The 24937-nt window shown below is 35.3% G+C and overlaps 1 protein-coding gene across 2 annotated transcripts in view; it reads left to right on the plus strand.

The window, feature by feature from the left end:
* Positions 1–24937, plus strand: part of LOC114186821 (ferredoxin-dependent glutamate synthase, chloroplastic) — a 33069-nt gene that overhangs the window by 5313 nt on the left and 2819 nt on the right. For both annotated transcript variants that reach the window (XM_028074860.1, XM_028074869.1), the window contains exons 3-27: positions 1111–1553; positions 1631–1762; positions 2503–2601; positions 4045–4115; positions 4562–4658; positions 5238–5330; positions 7416–7561; positions 9919–10078; positions 13726–13836; positions 13941–14156; positions 16227–16384; positions 19738–19867; positions 20587–20645; positions 20807–20912; positions 21555–21651; positions 21828–21943; positions 22028–22225; positions 22374–22484; positions 23063–23302; positions 23375–23473; positions 23586–23681; positions 23777–23974; positions 24062–24136; positions 24292–24420; positions 24518–24616. In XM_028074860.1, the coding sequence (XP_027930661.1) occupies positions 1111–1553; positions 1631–1762; positions 2503–2601; positions 4045–4115; positions 4562–4658; positions 5238–5330; positions 7416–7561; positions 9919–10078; positions 13726–13836; positions 13941–14156; positions 16227–16384; positions 19738–19867; positions 20587–20645; positions 20807–20912; positions 21555–21651; positions 21828–21943; positions 22028–22225; positions 22374–22484; positions 23063–23302; positions 23375–23473; positions 23586–23681; positions 23777–23974; positions 24062–24136; positions 24292–24420; positions 24518–24616 (3479 nt within the window). The remainder of the gene's footprint in view (positions 1–1110; positions 1554–1630; positions 1763–2502; positions 2602–4044; positions 4116–4561; positions 4659–5237; positions 5331–7415; positions 7562–9918; positions 10079–13725; positions 13837–13940; positions 14157–16226; positions 16385–19737; positions 19868–20586; positions 20646–20806; positions 20913–21554; positions 21652–21827; positions 21944–22027; positions 22226–22373; positions 22485–23062; positions 23303–23374; positions 23474–23585; positions 23682–23776; positions 23975–24061; positions 24137–24291; positions 24421–24517; positions 24617–24937) is intronic.

Consider the following 24937-nt stretch of genomic DNA (forward strand, 5'->3'; position numbering starts at 1 on the left):
GTGAAGTTGAGTTAAGTTTATAGTCCATTTTCTAAAATGGTATCAAAGTCTACTCTAGTATGATTTGTTGGGCTTGTTATGCCACCGATTATTTAGTCACTATCAAATAACTTACAAATATCTAGTCTCATGTTCTAGATGTCTAGTTCTTGGTGTGTGGGAGAGTTGTGTTGGAGATCCCACATAAACTAGATATAAGACCAAATTATATATAAGTTGGTGCATACTTTAACTCGTTAGTCAATTTTGTGAGGTTGAGTGAAACACAGTGAAAATCTGAACATAAGATTTTTAATAAAATAAAAATATACAAAAGCTTTTACATTAGGGCCATTATGCTAGTGTATAGTTGGAAAGGATAAAGAGGGCAAGAAAATGATAATGAGCCTTGATATAAAAGACCTGCTAGTGTATGAAAGTAGAAAGAAAAAGGTTGAACAAGAAGAATCGGTTGCGGGAGGGATACAAAGGGCAATCATGTTTATTACTCTAGTGTTATACTCCCTCTTTGCCCTATTATTTATTGCTTAAGCCCATGACTGCCTCTATATAGAATAAACAAAAGATATGAGCATGTTAAACTTCTGACTAATTAAAAAGTTGAGTTGAAAGCGTTAATGTTTTAAAAAACGATGTGGGCAAATGCTCTTTCTCACATATATTAAAGGCTATATACAGCTCATGTGAAAAATTTTCATGGAGTAAGCATATATTTGCAGACTTGGTAAATTTTCTTAACCTCTTATTTATACTAAAATGTTCAAGGTGGCCACATGAAAAAATGGTAAAGTTTAGGGATGTCTATATTAAATTTTGCTGTTTATTTTGTTTCTCTCCCTCTTTTTTTATTTTTTAATTCTGTTAGGACTTTTGCTACCCTTCATTCTTGTTATTAGTTCCTCTTTGAAGAAAAAGAAGCCTGTATATGACCATGCAAACATGCTTTGGGCAACACTAGTGGTGCATCTTGTCTTCATAAATACTTTATGTGCATGATAAGTCAATTATGATATATTAGTTTACATTCTCTTAAATTGGTCAATATGAATTTTGCACTCTAATACACCTGTTTATGTTCTGACATGTATTTTACATTTTTTTTGGGTTTAGTTATCATAAATATTTTTCGGCAAGAAGGTCTTGAGGTTCTTGGTTGGAGGCCTGTCCCTGTAAATACTTCTGTTGTTGGTTATTATGCAAAGGAGACCATGCCCAGTATACAACAGGTATTTGTTAAGATTGTGAAAGAAGAAAATGTTGATGACATTGAACGAGAACTGTACATCTGTCGGAAATTGATTGAAAAAGCAGTAAGCTCAGAAAGTTGGGGAAATGAGCTTTATTTCTGTTCTTTATCCAATCAAACCATAGTTTACAAAGGGATGCTTCGCTCAGAAGTGCTTGGGTTGTTTTATTCTGATCTTCAAAATGATCTTTACAAGTCCCCTTTTGCCATTTATCATCGAAGGTACAGCACAAATACCAGTCCCAGATGGCCTCTTGCACAACCTATGAGGCTTCTTGGTCATAATGGAGAAATCAACACCATACAGGTTGCGTTTTTTGACATTAAAACGCTATAAAATTTTTCTTTTGGTTGATTTATGAAATTGCCACATGTTTTGTGCAGGGGAACTTGAACTGGATGCAATCACGAGAACCATCATTGAAATCACCTGTATGGCGAGGCCGTGAAAATGAAATTCGTCCTTATGGAAATCCAAAGGCATCAGACTCAGCAAATCTTGACAGTGCTGCAGAAGTATGTCAATAACCGAATTTAAATTATTAATTCCTTCTGCTTGAGGATCTTGATAATAATGATTCTTTTGGAATATATTGTTGAAATTTTAATATATATGATCCTTTTACACTTATGGTTATACTTGTAATGTTATCTTTTATTTCAAATTATTTTTCATAATCCAATTTTTTAAAATTTCAATATATCAAAGTTATTTGTTAGGTAATGCTCCTATTGAAACGCTTACTTTTTGTTTGGACTAAGATGCTTAATAGGGTTGATCAAAGTGATTTTACATATTTATTGGCTTTTTGTAACTATTTCAATTTTCTTTTCATGATTTTCATAGGGACAAGGGACTAAGCTCTTTTCATATGTTTCCATGTTTTGCTTTCTCTTTTCGCTTGCTCTATGAGAGGATTTTATGCTTCTTTATTTCTATTGTTCTTTTTTCTCTTTAATGTATTTCGTCTTTTATTAAAGTAAAACATTGTTAAAAAAAAACCGAAAGAAAGAAATTGATAGTCCAAATTTCGATGGTTGCTCTGAGTTGATTGTATTGTTTCTTACGGACTCCTCTTTTTAACATATAAAATTTGTTTTGTTTTCAATATCCTCTGTTTTTTAGATTTTCTTTTGTTCTCATCATCATCATTATAATAATAATTATTTTTATTATTAATTTTTGTGTATCAAATTCTAGAATTGTTATAATAGTCATGTTTATATCTTGAGATGAATGGTCCACTATGTTTCAGTTATTGATAAGAAGTGGTCGAAGTCCCGAGGAAGCTATGATGATTCTTGTTCCAGAGGCTTATAAAAATCATCCAACTCTGACAATCAAATATCCTGAGGTATTTGTTTTATGTAACTGACTTGTCCAATCTCATGGTTATATATCCCTGCTTGTTATTGTATGTTCTGTGAACTTTATTTTTCCAAATAAGAAAAACATGTTCTGTCAGTTTATCACTTACTGTAAGTCATATAACAAAGAAGTCGTTTGAAGTCCTTTTGGGTGGTAATGACTTTGTTGTATTTTATTTTTAAAACCAAAAGCTGGTCTGTAAAGGTTAATTGTTTGGTTTATTACTTATGAAATTTAGGTGGAAGTTATTTTAACCAAATATATTTAATAAAGTAAATGGTAGGGGAAATTGTAGAAAGAGTTCGTGAGTCACTGCAGGTGGACGTCAAGTGTTTTGAGGCTGTGTGTGAAGGGGTGCCCATGGTGGCGTGGCCTCTGTATGCAGAGCAAAAGCTGAACAAGGTGATTTTGGTGGAGGAAATGAAGGTGGGTTTGGGTGTGAAGGGGAACAAAGAAGGGTTAGTGAGTATCACCGAGTTGGGTAACTGAGTGAAGGAACTGATGGACTTAGACAGAGGGAAAGAAACTAGACAAAATATTTTCAAAATGAAAGTTAGTGCCACCGAAGCAGTGGGAGAAGGTGGGTCTTCCATCATTGCTTTGAATAGGTTAGTGGAACTGTGGAAAGAGCACTAGTAGTATAGAATTAGATGAGTGAGATTGATGGAATGAATAATATTAAGTTTAGAAAAGTGTGATGCAGCATAAAAGCTGCTAAATATCTTTCTGAATAAAGAATGACTAGGTGTGGTAGTTGCAGAAAATTATCTTATGCATATTTCTCCTCAAATAGTTTTCCATTTGCTCGAATTCTAATTGGAAATACAAAATTGAAAGTTGTTATCCGCTTTCACGACTTTCTTATTTTTGAATCTTAACTGAACTCATGCACATGCACCACGGCTTCCAATTCCATGTAAAAAAATTGAAAACTGTGATGACTGAGGAATGACTTCTTCATTTTGACATTCTAACTGAACTCGTGCTGATGGGCACGACTTCCAATTTCATACATTGAAAGCCATTCTGGTGCAGCACGACTTTGCAGATACAGTGAAGTGAAGTTGTCTTTCCCTTCAGCAACTTCTGATTTTCAAAAAAAAAAAAAGAAAAGAAAAAGAGGAAGTCGTTATCCTGGATACAACTTCAGTTTTACTTTTCAGCCTAGTTTGAAATCGTGAGCATGGGGGCACGACTTCTTAGCCTAAAGTCGTCTCACTCATGTACGACCTACCCAAAAGCTGTAATAAAAATGAAATCTGCCCATTCTCGAAATTTATCTGCAAAACTACACCATTCGGGTAAAAAATCCGGAAATGCAGAGTCTGTTATGTTTGTTGCATCTTATCTTTTATTTCTTACAATCTTTTGAACCAATTCTTTTCAAATTCTGCATGAAAGTGTCCTTAATGTTGTTTTTACTTCTTAGGCGCTTGATTTCTATGACTACTACAAGGGTCAGATGGAAGCTTGGGATGGACCAGCCTTGCTTTTGTTCAGGTATAAATGCTTAAAAAGTAATCCATGGGAACATGATTGACTTGTTCGCCTGTCACTGTATCTTATTCATATCAAGTGACAAAAAAATGTTAGAGGTAACACTAGTCTGCAAAGTGTGGTTAGTATACCAAAACCAGAATTTAATGGTCCTCCTAATCCATGTAACTTGTAAGTCTTATGGAAGGGAGAGGGTTAGGTGTCCAAGAAAAAATTTCCGCGTGATTATTGTTTTACTCTCGTGTAGCAACTCTTTAATGAATTACTTGTTCTTGATTCCGTGTTGTTTTGCAATGTGATTCTTGATTGATTTTAATGGTTATTTGCTATAGTAGTATTTAATGGGATATTCAGTGTGAACATAATGTAGAAGTTAGGAAAAAACTTATTCTTTGGATCTTTCTGTTTTGCCATTTCGGTGATTGCTGGTAATCCCATTGTTGTCACAGTGATGGGAAAACTGTTGGTGCATGCCTTGATCGTAATGGACTTAGACCTGCAAGGTATTGGCGAACATCAGACAATATGGTCTATGTTGCCTCAGAGGTGAAGTCCCAAACTTTTATCCCCTGTAATTAATATAATGTTATATGATGTCTCTGTTTAGATGACAGTCTTACTCTATTGTTTAAGTTGAGAAATTTTGGGTGAATATGTGTTTTGGCTCCATTTGAACTGGGAAAAGCCAAGATTTGTTCAACTTCATCTCACTAAATCTTCTATTATCTCACCTCGTGTCATTTTCTTTGGTACATTAAAATTAAACTGTTACGTCCCTTTTGCTGGTGGCTTTCCAATTAATACCGCATTAAGTTTTTAAATTAAACAGAGATGAACAGTATTTCAGATATTAGTATCTGACCTTTCTTCTATTGATTTCTTTGTGCACGTCCTGTGAATATGATCTTGCTTTGCTTATGATGTTTTTACTTTATTTTATGATTCTTACTTAAAAGATAATGATGAATATAGAACAATTTGGTTTGTTTAAAGCATTTTTTTGAAAATTGGCATCTCCTGAACTTATTTGCAGGATAACAATCACAGTTCTGAAACCAAAAGTTCAGTTTCATGACTTTCAATTATTGTATTTAAGATATTTTACCTTGTGTTGTTCACTTTTAGGTTGGTGTTGTGCCAGTGGATGAATCAAAGGTTGTCTTGAAAGGCCGCTTAGGTCCAGGCATGATGATAACGGTTGATTTAACTGGTGGTCAGGTTTGTATTGGAGTCTTTTCTTATTTCACTTGTTCTACTCCTGAACTTGTTGTTGCATTATTAATATTGATTTAAATATTTGTCCAACTTAGAAATTTTCTTTTATTTGATGCAACTTCCATGTTCCCAAGTGACATAAAGTCATTCATTGAATAACATTCCACTTGGCCTTTTCTATTGATTCTGAAATTTTGTGTATGAAGCTAAACTTTATTCTCCTTATTCTGTTGGATTTAGAGAGGCAGAGCTTAGGGAGAAAGAGAGAACTTGAAATGAAAACACTTATTCAAGAGAACATAGTAGTGTGTACAGGTTCTGCATACCATCCATGTGAAATACACACAGACAGACACACTCTCTCACAGTGGAGACTGTTTCCTAGGCCATTATTTAGATGCATTTATCACGGGATATATGAACATACTATTTCCTAGCTTAGTGCATTAACTATTATTATTTCCAGCACATTTAACAAAAACCTGGGGGTTTGTTTGTAGCCCTACAAAGAATGGAGAAAACATATACTTATTAATAGCATCCTAGCCTTGGGATGCTATAGGATACAAACAACGGAGCTGTTTTTTTAAGCAACCATTGGAGCTAAAATCGCATTATTTTGCATGCTATAGCAGAGTGACTCATGACTTTCACAAACCTTGTTTGAAGCTTAATTCATGCAACATGCATTGCTCTCACCTGTTTTGTAACAAACCATGACTTCCCTATGCTTAGCAGTGTTGTTTCTGACCAGGCCCAGTTCTTTTGGCCAAGGCCTAGACATACTCAAATCTTACTCGTCTTAAAGCAAGTAGATGCATTTTGGAGGATAAAGTAATCTCACAATCATTGATTATAAAATTAACACTTGAAAATCGTGATAAGATCAAATACATATATACATAAACATACATATCATAGAATTGTATATGTTCTGAATGTATTGTGTGTCTAATGCAGACCACACAATATGTATTTATACTATTGAATAGAATAAATTTCAATAAAAACATCGACTAATTAGGAATCAATCACACTAATTTATGAGATTATGCAATAATTAATTTCCTAGAAATCTGTAACAGCTGATTATATTCTAACACACATAAATACACACACACACATAACCAACTCTAAAGTTAGTTACAATCTCAATTTATTGAATTTATAATTAATGGTTTAGTAAAATCTCCAATCCACCTTCTCTCTTTGCATACTTTGTTCTGTCGATTATTTGCATATCCTCTGTTCTATTTAGTTCAATGGAAGTCTTGTGAAAGGTTTGTGTTCTTCGTCCGCCTTTATTCTGTTACCGTAGGTCCTCATTCTGTTCTGCTGACACCATCTGTTCAATATGTATGTTCTGTTCTGATGTTTTCTCCCAAATTTCATTCGATTGGATCTCCTAACACAGTTGTAGCATCCCACTTGGATGCTTTCACTTAATTTCATGATTTTTGTTCTATGGTTACATATGAAATTCAGTTGTATAAGAGATTTAAGAATTTCCTGTCAAAACAAATGAATTAGTTTTTCAAGTTTTCAAGAAATATCACGTGAGTGTATCTTCTGTTTGACGATGTTATTGGCTGTTTATGTTTTTACAACTCAATTTGTGTTTTGTTTAAGTGTGATTGTTTGCGAGACAGTTACTATAGTTTGTTTCCTGTGTTTTTAGTATAACTGTTTTAGTTAGTTATAACTAACTTATCTCGTAACTGAGCTTTGTTAGATATAGTTTTCTATAAACAGAGATTTAGTATTCTTTTTGTATCTTTGAACTTTATATACTAAAATTATCATATCAAGGTTTTCTATCATTCTACTTCTGAGAACTTCACTAACATCGTTTTGTAATACTTATATATAGCTGGTTGATTAAGAAAATCAATTTATAATTTTATATCAGTTATGATAAAATCATATTATATGGGGTGGGAGGTCATGGTCTGTGAATTAGAAATTGTGGTTGCACATCCCTGTGTTCTTATAGTAATTTTGTTAAATAGTTAATGTTTTGTTTTCCTGTAAAAAGTAGTATATACTTTCTTGTGGCATATTTTACATTCCTAATGTTTTTTGTGGTAGGTCTATGAGAATACAGAGGTCAAAAAACGAGTAGCTTTATCAAACCCATACGGGAAGTGGATCCAGGAAAATTTGCGCTCCTTGAAGCCTGGGAACTTCCTTTCAGCCTCTCTGATGGACAATGAGGCAGTATTAAGAAACCAACAGTGAGAGTTCTATGCAAACATTACTTAGCTTTTATCCTTTATGACAAAATGCTTGTTTTTAAGTGTGTATATTTATAAATCCTATCAAACCCCGTTGCTTTACACACTGCTATTGCTGATGCATTCTATGTGATGTGGTTCTCTGTTTTTCTTACTATTCGTGAGGATCATGAATTGTGATTTAAACTCTTAGAATTTGGGCTTAGATCTAAACCAAACCTCACAAAATTGACCTGTAAGGTGAGTACCATTTGGGTTTTATAACTTCTATGTTAGCCACATATATAGTTGATGTGAGACTAGCGCCCTAAAGAGGCTGCAGCAAAGGCAAGTTAGGTGTCTTCAGCAAAGTTATGGAGGATGGTGTGGGGAAGCCTTAGGAAATACTTATACATGGGACAAAATCGCTAAAGGGATTCAGGAAGGTGGCTAAAGAGACCCTTGGTGAAGAAAAAAGGCTGAGGACCTATGGTAAAGAATCTTGGTGGTGGTATGTAGGTGTGCTAGATAAAGTGCAGGTAAATAGAAATTGTCATGAAGCATTGTTTGTGTAAGAATGAAAAAATATTGGGGGGACATGTTGTAGCCAAGAGAGATACCAAAAGGCTGTGAGCTAGAGCTTTGATGGGTTATGCCAATCCTTGGGCGCTAGAGATGTGAGGGGTAATTGTAGGCTCACTTATTTTAGGGAAAGAAAGTAGAATTGAGTGAAGTGTGACGCAATAAGGATGAAGAAGTCAAAGTCTTGGAACAAAGCAAGGTGTTAAGGGTGCCAAACAGAAAAGTAGTTAAATCAAATAACTTATTCATTGAGGTATGGAGGGATTTGGGTGAGAAAGGTATTAGTTTGCTGACAAATGTAGATAATGGAATTGTAGTCTAAGAAAATGTTGGAAGAGTGGAGGAGTAGTGTTCTTGATCTCTATTTGTAAGAACAAGGGATAAATACAACAATTGGCGAAATTACAAGGGGATAAAGTTGATGACTTATAATTTGAACTTATGAAAAAATATAATCTAGTAGAGATAAAGATAGTGGGCTCACATTGTGGGAAGTCCCTTCTCTAGCGGCAGAGTGTGGAATGTTTAAGCATTTCGACATTCCTAACTTAAAAAGTAAAATTTAAGAAACATACTTTACTAGAAGTTACACAGTTTTAAGTATACGGGGGCTTGTTGGAAGTTCCACATCGACTAAAGATAAGACCAATTTAGAGTATATAAGTGAGTGCAAACCTCACCTTACAAGCTAGTTTTGTAGGGTTGAATTCGGCTTAAAGTCCACTTCTTAATATGGTATCATAGCCTAGTTAGAGCCTATCCTAGCGAGATTTGTTGTTTGTTGGACATATTGTACCACCCATTAAATGTTTAGTTCCACGTTCGAGATGTCTATACCTCGGCGTGAGAGGGGTGTGTTGGAAGTCCCACATCGAGCATGAGGGGACTAGAGATAAGATCAATTTAGAGTATATAAGTCGGTGCAAACCTCATCTTACAAGTCGGATTTATGGGGTTGAATTAGGTTTAAAGTCCGCTTAACAGTTCCATATAGAGAACGACGTAGAAGTAGAGGCAGATTTAAACCTTAGGGTTCAAGTGGATGGGTTGAATGGAGGGGTGCTTTGGGAGCTATGTGACAAAAATGTCTATTTCTCAAGTTTAAAAGAAAAACTTAATTGTGTTTTATAAGACTAACAATGTTGTATGGATGAGTGTTGGGTAATGAAAAGCCATAAGAGAAGAAACTTAATGTTGCAAACATGAGAATGTTGTTGCTTTTGATGATTGGGCTTACTAGACAAGACATAATTTGGAATGAACGAAATGGAGAAAAAAATGGTGTAGGACCTTTGGTAGAAAAGATGGTTGAGACTTGCCTTAAGTGATTTAGGCGTGTGCGTAGAAGACTCATAGAATACCTAGTGAGGAGAGTAGATCAAATTGTGGGTAGATCCTTCTATACAGCTGAGGGAGAATGAGAAAACCTGCAAGTGAAACTGTTAAGATTTAGAAGTCAGTAGTTTGTCTATAGACATGACTTATTATTTATTGATAGGGCATTATGGTATTGCCTAAATTCATATGAAAAACCTCACCCAGTGGTATTATTGTTGTTGCTATTGTCTTTTGTTTTATCAGGATCAACATTAGTAGATTGTGTTGTTGCTATTGTCTTTTGTTTTATCAGGATCAACATTAGTAGATTGTGGCTGGTTTCCATAAGCTAATGCTGAATGTCCTACCAGCTAATGTTCTATAGCATGTTGATAAGAGAGTGTTTGCTTTTTTATTGATGCTTAGAATACAACATCCCATATTGCTATTACTTTTCTCATCTTTTGTGCTACCACCAGGGCATTTGGCTACTCTAGTGAAGATGTCCAAATGGTGATTGAAAGTATGGCTTCTCAAGGAAAGGAGCCCACATTTTGTATGGGAGATGATATTCCCCTGGCAGCATTGTCTCAGAAACCTCACATGCTTTTTGATTATTTCAAGCAACGGTTTGCACAGGTAAGCCAGAGTACTTTCCTACAATTTCTTTTATAAATTGATTTGCTTTGTTCTCTGACAAAGTTTTGCTATGGTAGTGGAAAGTTACTTATCTCATTTGTCTTGATCATGTTTGATGTAAAATGTGTTATTGTTTTTTCACAATGTCATGGGATTTTTGTCATTGCATGATACTGTTGTTTGTCTATGATTCATTGTGTATCACTGCGCAGGCTCTCTGCATATCCCTATCTATTTGTGTGTTTCTATATTTCTGAACTAATTCACTAATGGTTTAGTCCAATGCCAGATGAGCTGAGGTATTGTGTTGGTGGGCATTCTTGCACTCAGATTTTTACATCTGCTTCTCCCATTTTCTGTGCATTTGTTTTGAAAATGGCTATTCTTTTCATTCTTATTTTGTTTTTTGGGGGTGGGATGTGGACACATGGAAAACTGTTTTGATGAAAGAGCTTGCTAATATGCATCACTTAAGTCATGTTAGATGATCTTGTTGAAGTGAATTATGAACTAAGAAAGCCATGGACATCACTGGGATTTGGGTGCCTTGACCCTAGAAGACTTCAGCACAATAGGAGAGTCCAACCCAAAAAAGACTAGGCTATTAGGTGGGAGAACCTCTATGTGTGGAACTCGTAATTGACATTCAGGTATAGATTGTGTAGTGGAGTATGTCTTTTGCAGTGTCAAAGAATTATGATTGGTTGCATTCCAAATGCATGTACCCATACAGATGACTTGGACAAATTTCATATGCTTTATTGATGCAGCCTAGCTTATATATATATATATATATATATATATATATATATATATATATATATATATATATATATATATATATATATATAATCCGAGTTGGATTGTAAGGGGAAAGTTGGTAATGGGTTGGGTAGGTGTTTGGGATAAAGGGTATGTGGGAGATGTGTTCATGTGGAATGAAAGTGCCTTGAGAGCTTTTGAAGAGTTGAAGAAAAAAATTACAACTGCACCGCTATTAAGGCTACCCAATTTTGAGAAAGAATTTGAATTAGAATGTGATGCATTCGGGACTGGAATTGGAGCCATCCTAATGCAAAATTGTCAACCAGTGGCTTACTATAGCAAAGTCTTGGGGTCAAGAAACTTATCTAAGTCTGCGTATGAGAAGGAGTTGATGGCATTGGTTCTAGCTATCCAACACCGGAGGCCTTACTTGCTAGGGAGGGCATTTAAGGTATTTTCTGATCAAAAGAGCTTGAAATAATTGTTACAGCAAAGGATAACTAATGGGGATCAACAAAATTGGGTGGCTAAATTATTGGGGTACAATTTTGAGATTATTTATAAACCAGGACAAGAGAACAAAGGTGCAGATGCTCTCTCGAGAAGCAAAGAAGGATTGGAACTGAATAGTATGATCTATATTCCTGTTTGGTTGGATTATCAAGCATTAATGGCCGATGTGCATGACAGTGATAAATGGAAAAAAATATCAGAATTGCAAAGGGGAACATAAGCCTATCTTGGATTTACATACAAGCAAGGAGTGTTACTATTTAAGGACAAATTAGTCATTGATGAAAAGTCCTCGTGGATTCCTAAGTTATTAGAGGAATTCCACGCAACCCCACAAGCAGGGCAGTCAGGGTTTTATAGAACCTATAGGCGTGTGGCAACCAACTTATATTGGGAAGGAATGAAAAATGATGTATTGAAGTTTGTTCGAACTTGTGACACATGTCAACGCCAAAAATATATGATGACATCACCTGGAGGATTGTTGCATCCACTTCCAATTCCAAAAAGAATTTGGGAGGACATTAGCCTTGACTTCAAGAGGGTTCGAAGCCATTATTGTTGTTGTGGACAGATTAACAAAGTACAGCCATTTTGTGCCCTTGAAACATCCGTATACAGCTAGGGGAATAGTAGAAATTTTTGTAAGAGAGGTGGTAAGACTCCACGGCCTCCCAAATTCTATTGTTAGTGACAGGGATTCAATATTTATGAGCGGATTTTGGAAAGAATTTTTCAGGATACAAGGAACAACATTGCAAATGAGTACCGCATACCATCCCCAATCAGATGGCCAGACTGAGGTTGTTAATCGATGTTTGGAAACATATTTACGTTGTTTCATAACTGACCAACCGAAAGGGTGGGCTTTATGGCTTCCATGGGCAGAATATTGGTTCAACACGACATATCATGAGTCAACAGGTACTACCCCATTTGAAGCGGTGTACGGATGTAGGCCTCCCCTAATTGTGCGGAGTGTACCGGGGGAAGTCAGAGTAAAAGGAGTGCAGAGGGAGTTATTGGATCGGGATGAGGCTTTAAAGCAGCTAAAGAATCACTTGTTGAGAGCTCAAGGTCGAATGAAGGCTCAAGCTGATAAACATAGAACAAATATAAGCTTCGAGGTAGGAGAAATGGTATTTTTGAAGCTCAAGCCACATAGACAGAATTCGATGGTGGCCAAGATATGCCCGAAGCTGAGTGCTAGGTATTATGGTCCTTTTCAAATTATGGAAAGGATAGGTGAGGTTGCTTATCATTTAAAGTTGCCTCCATCATCAAGGATACATCTTGTTTTTCATGTGTCCCTCCTCAAGAAAGCAGTGGGGGACTATAAGACAAGGGAAGAATTACCTACCGGGTTAGAGGATGATGATGCTGAAATAATTGAACCGCTATCGATTCTAGCTTCCCACAGTGTTATGAAGAAGAGAGATTGAATGAATCAATGGCTCATCCATTGGAAGGGGAAAACAACAGAGGAGGCTACATGGGAAGATGAAGTTTCAATTAGAAGTCAATTTCCTGAACTCAGTCTTGAGGACAAGACAATTCTTCAAGAGGAGAGTATTGATAAGGCCCAAAGAATGAGTGGGCTCCCTCAACCTCAAGCCCACGATGGTACCAAGGCATGGTGGGGAAAAGTGTATGTGAGAAAGAAGGATCCAAGGGTTGAGGTGGCAGGTAGTTAGAGGAGAGAGAAATCAGGAGGGGAATGGGGGAGATTCTATTTGATATTCAATTTTGTAAAGTGTGGGGGAGAGGTGTTTTTTGGGCTGAGAGAGGAGAGGAACCATTGGTGTTACTCTAGAGAGGAGCATAGCTCTGGGTGGGATTTGTTATCCTTCTATTTCACGATTTCGTTTACAGTATAATAAATACATCAGTGTGTTTTTTCTTCCTTTGATTCCTTTTTCTAAACTTTTAAGGAGTGGGTCTTTATCATCATGAAATACAGAAAACCATATACTCTTTAGCAGTTCTAGGCATAAGTACATTTACTTGACTTGATAAATTATCAGTAGCGCTTGATAATTATTTTTCTGCATCATTCCTGGACCTATAGAATCTCCAAATTAGTGACTAGTGTTGACTGTATTTGTTTAAAAAGACAAGTCTTTTGCATCCTGATTTTTGTTGCTTCTGTATACTTTATTCACCGTGACTGACTAAAGAAAGATGGCACTGCTGAGATGGGGTTTAATATGCATATTTACAGAACCATATTGGGAAGTTATGTTTGATGTTGTATAAGTTTTTGGTTTGGATTTACTATTCTTATTGATATTTGCATGTAAAATTTCTTGATAATGTTCTTTAATTCACTCTGATGCCACCACCCCAATTTTCTGTTTTCCAAAGTACAGGTTACGAATCCTGCAATTGATCCTCTTCGAGAAGGATTGGTTATGTCTCTTGAAGTGAATATAGGGAAAAGAGGGAATTTATTGGAAGTTGGGCCAGATAATGCTTCACAGGTATCTTAGCATGCATCTGTAATATTTAGTTTGCCATTGCCGAGTAACACATTTGATTTTGTTATCTTTTCTTGCCCACGAGATGATGGTGTGTTTTGGAGCAGGTTATGTTGTCCAGTCCAGTATTGAACGAAGGGGAGCTTGAATCATTACTAAAAGATTCCCAGTTAAAACCACAAGTGTTACCTGCATTTTTTGATATAACTAAGGGCATTGAAGGTTCTTTGGAGAAAGCATTAAATAAGCTTTGCGAGGCTGCAGATGAAGCTGTCAGAAACGGTTCCCAGTTGCTTGTTCTATCAGACCGTTCAGAGACACTGGTATGGACCGTCTAAGGGCACCTACTTCTTTCCACAGAATGTTTGTTATATACACACACACACACACACAGACACATATAAGCAGTGATGTTTTTCTCTTTTTGGTGAATAATAAAGGGTTAAGTATGTTTTTAGTCCTTGAACTTTGACTCAAAATTGGAATTCGTCCCTGGTCAAAACTTTGATAAATTTTGGTCCCTAAACTTTAAAAATCAATGAATATAGTCCTTTTAACCCAATTTTATTAACTTTTTCTTACGTTTCGAACACATTTCTCAGTAAATATTGACTCGAGAATGTGTCAGACGGCGTAAACAACTCCAATATTTACTGAGAAATGCGTTCGAAACTTAAAAAAGAGTTAACAAAATTGGGTTAAAAGAACTATATTCATTCATTTTTAAAGTTTAGGAACCAAAATTTATCAAAGTTTCGACGAGGGACGAATTCCAATTTTGGACCAAAGTTTAGGGACTAAAAACATACTTAACCCAATAATAAAAGCAATAATTTGGTACATGTGTAATTAGATGAGACATGATATGCTTTTTTGTCTGCAAAAGATGATGACAAGAAGTCCTCCTCGTTTTTTAATTTGACACCTACTTCTTTCCACAGAATGTTAGTTATACACACACACACACATATAAGCAGTGCTGAATTTCTCTTTTTGATGATAGAAAAAGCAATAATTTGGTACATGTGTAATTAGATGAGACATGATATACTATTTTCTCTGCAAATGATGATGACAAGTCCTCCTCATTTTTTAATTTGATTATCAATTCAAATTTGTTTAAAGTGAAAATGTTCTGGAGCTATTTTTTTTTTTTTTCTACATATGAATTGATAAAGACTGTTGAATTTGTGATATCAAGTGAAGTTATTTACAAATAGGAGTGCTAGGCATTCCCCTTATAGTTATGAATCCTCACTTAACATTCCTTGTCTAGGCACCTACCTAAAAGAACTCATCTGTACCTGAGTGCTATGAGGTGCAAAGTCTCCCATCCAGTAAGTAAGGGATGCTGGGTGGGTTATTCAATCACCGGGGAACTCATCCTCAAAAGCTAGCTATTTAGGGGGAAAAACTAAACATTTAAATATATTACCGAACATCCCTTACTGCTCGATGTGGGACTTAGGTATCCCATAACACCTAAGTTCCTATTAGAATTCCATGATTCCTATCAATCTTGCTCCTATAAATAGTCTCCCAAGCCAATCTCGTAACATTCATTAGAAATACCATATGCGACATATTTCCTCTTTCATTACAAACATTTCATCCAAACACACTAATGTTTATACTATTACCGGCAAGTACAGAACCAAGCTGCTTCCGCACATGATAACTTCGTTTTCTTCATCATTCCTTTTCATTTCACCTTAAAACTTATTCCTCTGCTATAACCTTATAAAACCCTTAACCTGACTTTTACCTCCCACAACTTTAAGTTCTCTTGCTGCTTCACAATTGAAGTGCTATTAATCTCACATGAGGCAGAGTCATGGCCTAAACGATGCCTAAACCAAAGATAATTTACTTGGCAACTTGAGTTGTCCAGCCCAATGATTGTTCATCCTTCTCTGATGGCTAGACCCTTAGCATATATTTTTTCCATGCACAAACAAACCATTATAAATCGAGAAGGAATATAATGAATTCCGTGTGTTGGATACACATGTGTATTCTTATTTATAATGAAAAAGAGATACAATAATAAGGAACAAAATCAATATCTAATAATGAGAAATATCTGATATATCATTTAGCTGGCAAGTAGTTTTATTCATTTAGATTCCCTTTGAGCAGTTGGCTCTTTAGTTGACTTCATTTACACAAACATAAGGCATATGTAGTGATAAGAGAAAATCTTGGCTATGCATTCATGGTCAAGATTGTTTTATTTTTAAGTCTAAGTTTAACCCTCCATTATGATTGTGTGGTCAAGATTAGCACCTCTCATGCGAGCATGAATTCTTATATGCTTCCTATATGGTACATATAATACGTTTTTGGATTTGTGTATCTGAACTAATAATGTATTCCCTTCTTTTTGGTCCTAGGAACCAACACATCCGGCAATTCCAATTCTTCTTGCTGTTGGTACTGTTCATCAGCATCTTATCTTGAATGGCCTGCGGACATCAGCTTCAATTATAGCAGATACTGCCCAGTGCTTTAGCACTCATCAGTTTGCATGCTTAATAGGATATGGTGCAAGGTTATTTAATGTCCTCACTCAAGTCTCTGTTAGACGTAGTGTTTTCATTTGTGGTTTCTTCGTGATTGTTATTTTATATTTGGAGTATGTTAGGCGATCTAATTTTCATTTACTAGTCTCAATGTTACTTGGCCTAGTATAGGTTGACGAATTTTATTTTCTGTTTCTTTGACAATGTACAAATATCGTGTGCCCACATATATAATTCATTATTTATAATCCAATACTGGTACAACCAGGGATATAGTTAAGGAAATAAAATGCAAGGAAATCCATAATCACTAGAAATAAATTTCTATATTTAACTCTTTACATATAATTAAAGCATGTCTATAATTCATTATTTGACAATGTACAAATGTCCTGTGCCCACATATATAATTCATTATTTATAATCCAATACTGGTACAACCAGGGATATAATTAAGGAAATAAAATGTAAGGAAATCCATAATCACTAGAAATAAAATTTGTCTATATTTAAATTTTTACATATAATTAAAGCATATGTCTAACACTCCCCCTCAAGCCTAAGAATATATGTCATTTGAGCCAAACTTGTTACTAATGTATTCAACATGTGAGATTTTGACAGCTTTAGTGAACATGTCTCTTATTTGGTCTATGGAGCTAACAAAATGATTGGTGGTGATTTCCTCTGAGATCACCTTCTCTCTAACCAAGTGTAAATTAATGTATTTGGTCCACCCATGGAAGATCGAATATGAGGCAATGCGGATAATAAAGTGATTTACAATGTCTCCATGATTCCCTATGAGATCATATTCCCTCCAATAGGAACACTAAATCCAAAAGTTGAGCTCATATCTAAGCTTAGTCCTTTCCAATCAGCATTAGAATTGGAGACAACTATTGCATTGCCTTTGTTTTCATATAATGATCCTCAATCGAAAGCACTATTGTAAATATCATGTCAATAACTCAAGTAGCGTTAAGGAGTTGACTCACCATGCTAACAACAAAGGTGATGTTTGGTCTAGTAAGGGTAAGGAAATGTATGCCTCCAAGACATTGATGTCCTTCTAGTTCTTCCAAGGGCTCCCCTTGATTTGAAAGAAGCTTCACATTGACATCCATAGGAGTATCACTACAATAAAGCATGTTGGTCTCAATCAAGATGTTCAATGCACGCTTTCATTAGGAAATAACAATACCATATGGAGATTGAGCAAGACTAAAAAGTTTAAGCCCCCTTTATATGAAAAAGCTTCACATTGGCATCCATAGGGGTATAACTACAACAAAGCATTTCAATCTTAGTCAATATATTCAATGCATGCTTTCAAAGGGAGATTGAGCAACTTTAAGAAGTTTTAGTAGACTCAACAAGTCTTTCATATGAAATAGATTCTATTGGCAATAATGACAATGTCATCAACATAGATAAGTATATAAATGCATAGGCCAGATAAAAAGTGGATGGATATTATTGAGTGATTAGCTTCACAATGAGTCATGCTAAAATGATGTAAGATAGTGTTCAAGTAGTCAACCAAGACATGAGGATGCAACTTCGAACCATATAGGGAACATTAGAGTTGATAGGCAAGAGTCACCTAAAGTTGAAAAACCTTGGGGCTCATCTATATCAACCTCTGGCAACTCAACATGAAAGATAACCCATAGCAAGAAATAGCCAACCAGAGGTGATGTTGGCCACAAGGACAAGATGTCTTTGTCAAAAGAGGGGATGAATTTTTTGCCCAAAAGGAATAGGCTGACTTCTATAGACTTTAGAGGAGACAAAAAAAATCTAAAGTTGAGATTAACGAGTGTTTGAGATCCCACAATTCAACTTGAGATATGACTAAATTATAGTATATAAGGATATGCAAATCTCATCTTTACAAGCTAGTTTTACGAGGTTATAAGCCATTTTTATAAAGTTAAGTTAGGCTTAAAATTCACGTTTTAAAATGGTATCAGAGTCTATCCTACTGAGATTTGTTAAGCCTACTACGCCACTTGTTGGACTACCTACGAATATCTAATCTCACACTCCAGATGTCTAGTTTGGCTAAGTGGGTTTGTTGGGTGCAAACCCCACTTTACAAGTTGGTTTTTGTGAGATTGAATTGGGTTTAAAATCCACTTCTTAAGGAGAAATAAGACAAAGATCAATAATCATAATTAAGGGTGAACTCTTCTAAAGGGTTATAATTACAAGGAAATCAAATACCTCTGCAAAGGACTATAGAAAGGTTAGGTGGAAGTAACATTGTTGAAAGGGCATCTGGAACAGAAAATGATGATGTAGGATCAATAGGTGAGACTATTGATGAGTATTATGCCCACCTATGGTAGGCGATTTGTGGAGGTGGATTAGAGGCAATACTTGAGTTTGAACAATGGGGATAGCATTTAGAGAACCTTCTTTAATGGTGCAAATAGAAAGAAACAGGTTGGCCTTGAAGATGATAACTCTAGCAAAGACGGTAACACTAGCAAAGACATTAGCACACTGTACGAAGTACATCACCGTAGAAGCAAAGAGGAACATTCTAGGGAAGGAGGGTCATGAGTTGTTTCAACCAAATGGCAGTTATTGCATTGGAAACTCATTTCTTTATGGTGTTTGGGTGTTTAATGAAAGATACCCTACGAGCTTAGAAATTATGCAACTGGGAAGACATATGTTGGTAGGTATTGTTAACATGCAAAATTTTAATTCAAGAGACGAACTAATTATGAATTCCATTAATTTGAAAGAAACATCAAAATGGTTTTTCAATAGAAAATAAAAAATACGCAACCACAACGAGAATACTCATTGGAAAAGGTACTAAATACAAAAAACCATAGGTTGGACAAACTCAAATAGGACCTCAAATATCACCAAATAAAGGTGACACAATAAAAGAAAACACTGATGATATTGATAAAATAAAACAACCCAGGGTTTATGTTGCAGTTGTATTCTTACACTTGTCCAGAAGTCATTTTTTCATTTAAACTTGAATAAATCTAATTCTTTTCCCTATACTGAACAATTGTTTACTGGTGTTATTGAAATGAGCTCAAATAGGACCTCAAATATCATCAAATAAAGGTGAGAAAATAAAACAAAAAACTAAAGATGACATTGACAAAATAATAACAACCCAGGGTTTATGTTACAGACGTATTCACACGTTTTTGAAGAAGCCACATTTTCATTTAAACTTGAATAAATCTAATTGTTTCCCCACACGAAGCAATTGTGTACTGGTGTTATTGAAATTAATTCTACCTCGCATAAGTTGGTGGCAGCAATGGAAGATGGGAATAATGCGTATATAATCCATTTACCTTTTCTTATGCATAGTCTGATATATTTGTTTTGTTTGTTTCAGTGCTGTGTCTCCATACTTGGCATTGGAGACATGTCGGCAGTGGCGTTTGAGTAATAAAACTGTTAATTTGATGAGGAATGGAAAGATGCCCACTGTATCAATTGAACAGGCCCAAAAGAACTATTGCAAAGTTAGTCCTCAAATTCAAACCACTCTTTTTGCTTTATTTCAGATATGAAAGTAATAAAGTTAATTCTTTTTCATTCGTTTTTAGTGTATCTATTTGAAATTATGATGGCTATGTATATTCCCTGGGTATTTAATTTTTATTTTAAATATGGCAAACATGGGAGACCTGCGTAGTTTAAAAATGATTGACTAATACATGAAAAATGAGTTTCATTCTATAACTTTGAATGAGATAACTCATTTTTACAGAAGGGAAAAGTGAATCAAGATTATGTGAGATTGAAGGGAAATTGAAGATAAATATCAAAGAAACCGAGAAAGACCTGGTTACATTCCTCTGCAATAGAACCTAAACGACAGAAGAACATGAAATAATTTGGTGGATTTGCAGTACAAACACTAACCACCAATAACCACCCTTACTCTTGGTCTTTTATACGAAATAGTGAAAATCTGAACATATTACGGAAAATAGAGTAAGTAGGATACGGAATGAATTTTCCCTAATAATGACAAAGAAAAAGGGAGATTCTATTTTTAAATTTGACATTAGTAAACGTGGGAAAATAAAAATGTGAAAAGTGGGTCTCTGATGATTAATCTTATTTGACAATTCACTAATCTCATACATCTGTTTTTTATGCTAATAATATAGGTCAAATATAGTATATAGTATTCGGAATACTAGCATGTTTTAATGTGTTTTTCCATGCATTTCAGGCTGTCAAAGCTGGTCTTCTTAAAATTCTTTCCAAAATGGGCATCTCATTGCTTTCAAGGTAAGTGATAAATGAAATAGAGGGCAACTAATGCCAGATACTGCTGGTATAATAATTTGTTATTTTGATACGTAGCTTATCTAATATTTTAATGATTTATTTTCTTTCCTTTCCTTGGTGATTTGCTTTTGGAATTTTTTTTTTCAATTCCTTGTTTATAGTTACTGTGGTGCACAAATATTTGAAGTCTATGGATTAGGAAAGGAAGTTGTTGATCTTGCATTCAGAGGAAGTGTGTCGAAAATTGGTGGATTGACTTTTGATGAGGTGAGGAACATTACTGACTAAAGCCTGAGAATGAAAATTCAAATTTTTATAACTGGTAATATGAATTAGTTCACTGTGCCTGAGAACACTAGATTATCGTAGTTGTACAGCTAGCTACACATTGCCAATTTCATTAGACCTTTCTTTTTTTATTTCAACATATTTGTTGTTTGAAATTTTTAACTTATGTATCATTTTGTGAATTTATCAATGTTACCGAAAAAGGACATAGTCACAAATTTTTATGCCGTGCATTTTTGACCTGCTTTGTAGACACAAATCTGGATATGCTTCAGTTTCCTTTGTATTCCTTTACTGAACATATTCACAAACTATTGAAAATTGGACGGTACAGTGTACAGTTACATGTACAGTACGAGGAAAAAATGAACCGACTTCTGTATTGCTTACATGCAGTAGTTACTTTCACAGCTACATTTTTAATAATTGTACTGCATCTTCTTCGAGCTTATAAAATCTTATGTTAGTCAACACCCTTGCACAATTGTGAACTGTTTCTTTTGCGCAAGTGTTTGTGACTGTGTTCATGTACAGAGCATCAATGCAAGCGTGGACTTGTATTTGTGAATTTTCATTGTGATGAATATCACTCTGAAACTTTGCCCTTCTGATGCGGTGCAGGTGGCAAGAGAGACTTTGTCTTTCTGGGTGAAGGCATTCTCTGAAGATACAGCTAAAAGGTTGGAAAATTTTGGATTTATACAGTCCAGACCAGGAGGTATGAGTTCAGTGCTGATTCCCATTTAAATTTAAGGAATCAGTTGTCCTTTTGTTTTATGCTTTTGAACAAAACTGAAAGAGTGTCATTTCTTTATCAATGGAGTTGCATTCTTTCACCACACTCTTGTTCTGGGTGCTATATATATTGACTGTTTTTGTTTTACATTCTCAAAGGGGAGTATCATGCAAATAACCCAGAAATGTCAAAGTTGCTCCACAAAGCTGTTCGTCAGAAAAGTCAAAGCGCCTTTTCAGTTTATCAGCAATATTTGGCTAATCGACCTGTGAATGTGATTCCTGGAGATCCTACTTTCATACTGTTAAAATACATTTTATTAAACAGGTTAATGTAAGATATCCATTGTTCATTTCAGGTTCTCCGTGATCTTCTTGAATTCAAGAGTGATCGTGCTGCAATTCCTGTGGGGAAGGTTGAACCTGCTTCGTCTATTGTGCAAAGGTTTTGCACTGGGGGAATGTCACTTGGAGCTATTTCCAGAGAAACTCATGAAGCAATCGCAGTTGCCATGAACAGATTAGGTGGAAAATCAAATTCAGGGGAAGGTGGCGAGGTAATATAATAACTTTTGTTCCAGTATAACTATTGGTGTTGATACATTAATATTCAGCAACAAGCAATTTATTTTATTCTTTTACATTTTTTTTCTGAACTAATTTGCATTTCAGCTATGATCCAATGTATTTATGTATTGCATTCAGGATCCTATTCGCTGGAAACCACTTACAGATGTTGTTGATGGTTACTCTCCCACACTTCCACACCTTAAGGGTCTTCAAAATGGGGATATTGCTACTAGTGCCATAAAGCAGGTTAGTTCACTGAAAATTAAAGCATCTTCAATGACTTTTTTTTTTTTTTACTATAGTAATGTTATTATTCCAGTTGTGTAATGCTGGGAAATTCGTTGGATGGACGAACTAAGTCCTTTGGTTCTTTCTATAGTTAAATATTTTACAATTTTACAAGATCTTTATAGCATACAGCTATATGGAAACTGTTATTCCCTGCTGAATGTTGACATTTAGTCAACCTAATTATATACATTGATCTGATTTGTTTAGCTCATGCCTTGCATGTATGTGATTTTAATTTAATGGTCATGAATTGTAAAATCACGAGAGCGAGAGAAAGGAGACATATGTTTAACAGAACTGAATTTATTGAATTATCAAAAGTGTCATACAAGAGTTCTGTGCATCTATATATTTATACTGCAAGATGCAGAGAGTACAACTACACAGGAATATAACACTAATAATGATTGACTATGGTCAACCATTGACTTTGGTTGACCATTGACCATAATTGACCACTAACTATTAGATGTACACTAACAACTATTAATTGTACACTAACAACCTCCCTCAAACGTATTGTGTTTTTCCAGGTTGCTTCAGGAAGGTTTGGTGTCACTCCAACATTCTTGGCAAATGCTGATCAGTTAGAAATCAAGATTGCACAAGGTGCAAAACCCGGTGAAGGTGGACAATTGCCTGGAAAAAAAGTTAGCATGTATATTGCAAGGTTGAGAAATTCTAAACCGGGAGTTCCTCTTATATCTCCACCTCCTCATCATGACATTTATTCTATTGAGGACCTTGCTCAATTGATCTTTGATCTTCATCAGGTGACACTCTTGCTTTCTTTACTCATTGGAATTTAGTAATTAGGTGCTGAAGAAAAATCTATGGTTGAACAGGTGAATCCAAAGGCAAAGGTGTCCGTAAAACTGGTGGCTGAAGCTGGAATTGGCACTGTTGCATCTGGAGTTGCAAAGGGCAATGCTGACATTATACAGGTGTCTACTTTGACCTGTAATTCAATACATTTTTTTACCTTCAATTTATGTTTCTTGGATATGCATTTCTCCTTTGTGAATCATAACATATCATAATGTGATCAATTTACAGATTTCAGGACATGATGGGGGAACTGGAGCAAGCCCTATAAGTTCCATCAAGCATGCAGGAGGTCCTTGGGAACTTGGTCTTACAGAATCTCACCAGGTCATAATTGAATCACGAAATTGTGTGATTAAAATATATTTTCATTATGTCCGCCTTTTTATGTGCTAATTGATTGAGAATGATTTTTCTTGCAGACACTGATTGAAAATGGACTTAGAGAAAGGGTTATTCTCAGAGTTGATGGTGGATTTAGAAGCGGAGTTGATGTCATGATGGCAGCAATAATGGGTGCTGATGAATATGGCTTTGGTTCTGTTGCAATGATCGCTACTGGATGTGTTATGGCCCGCATTTGCCACACCAATAATTGCCCAGTTGGTGTTGCTAGTCAGGTACTTATAAGACTGATTTGTTATTTGATGCTTAAATATAATCATTACTGGTCATTTGTCCAATATGAATTTACCATTGCATTTCAGAGGGAAGAATTGCGGGCTCGCTTTCCTGGTGTACCTGGTGATCTTGTCAACTACTTTTTGTATGTAGCTGAGGAGGTATTTTGGGGCACTTTTGATATCTTTCAAGTTCATCTTAGTTTTTCTTGTTTCGGACTTGCTGTTATTGATTTAATTTTCGTTTAACACTTTGAAATTTGGATTATGTAATGATTTCCTCATCCTTTCTAGAATAAATATTGTTTTCTTATCAGGTAAGAGGCATATTGGCACAACTAGGGTATGATAAATTGGATGATGTTATTGGCCGGACTGATTTGTTGCAACCAAGAGACATATCTCTAGCAAAAACTCAGCATCTAGATCTGAGTTATATTCTCTCTGTACGAATTGCCTATGTCATATATATCTTTTCATTAATTTCCTTTGATTTGAATTGTCTGCATCACTACTTTTGTGTGATTAACCTTTCATTTTCAGAGTGCTGGATTATCTAAATGGAGCAGTACAGAAATTAGGAACCAGGAGCCTCATACCAATGGTCCTGTTCTGGATGATGGTTTGCTAGCAGATCCAGAGGTAAAACAACTATAGATGTTATTAAAATTTAAAACTATTATTGACGTCCTTTAGGCAATATTTCTTCTTTAGATCAGTTTGTATGTCAATCACATTCAGTGCTCAAATGCTAGGACTCCTGTGCTCAAGATTGTGGACAGGATGATGACTTTCCAGAGTTTGCACTTGCCATCATTCTAAAATTTACTTAATACAAATTTTGTTTTCTCTTATATTTCTATCTTATTAAAGTAGTATTACACGTGGAAGAAGTGCTAGTTATCTAATTTCCCTGGAGTTGATTTCATAGTTCTCAAAAAAATTTATTGAAACAAATGTTAT

This window comes from Vigna unguiculata, chromosome 1 (genome assembly GCF_004118075.2).
Source record: "Vigna unguiculata cultivar IT97K-499-35 chromosome 1, ASM411807v1, whole genome shotgun sequence".
Classification (NCBI taxonomy): Eukaryota; Viridiplantae; Streptophyta; class Magnoliopsida; order Fabales; family Fabaceae; genus Vigna; species Vigna unguiculata.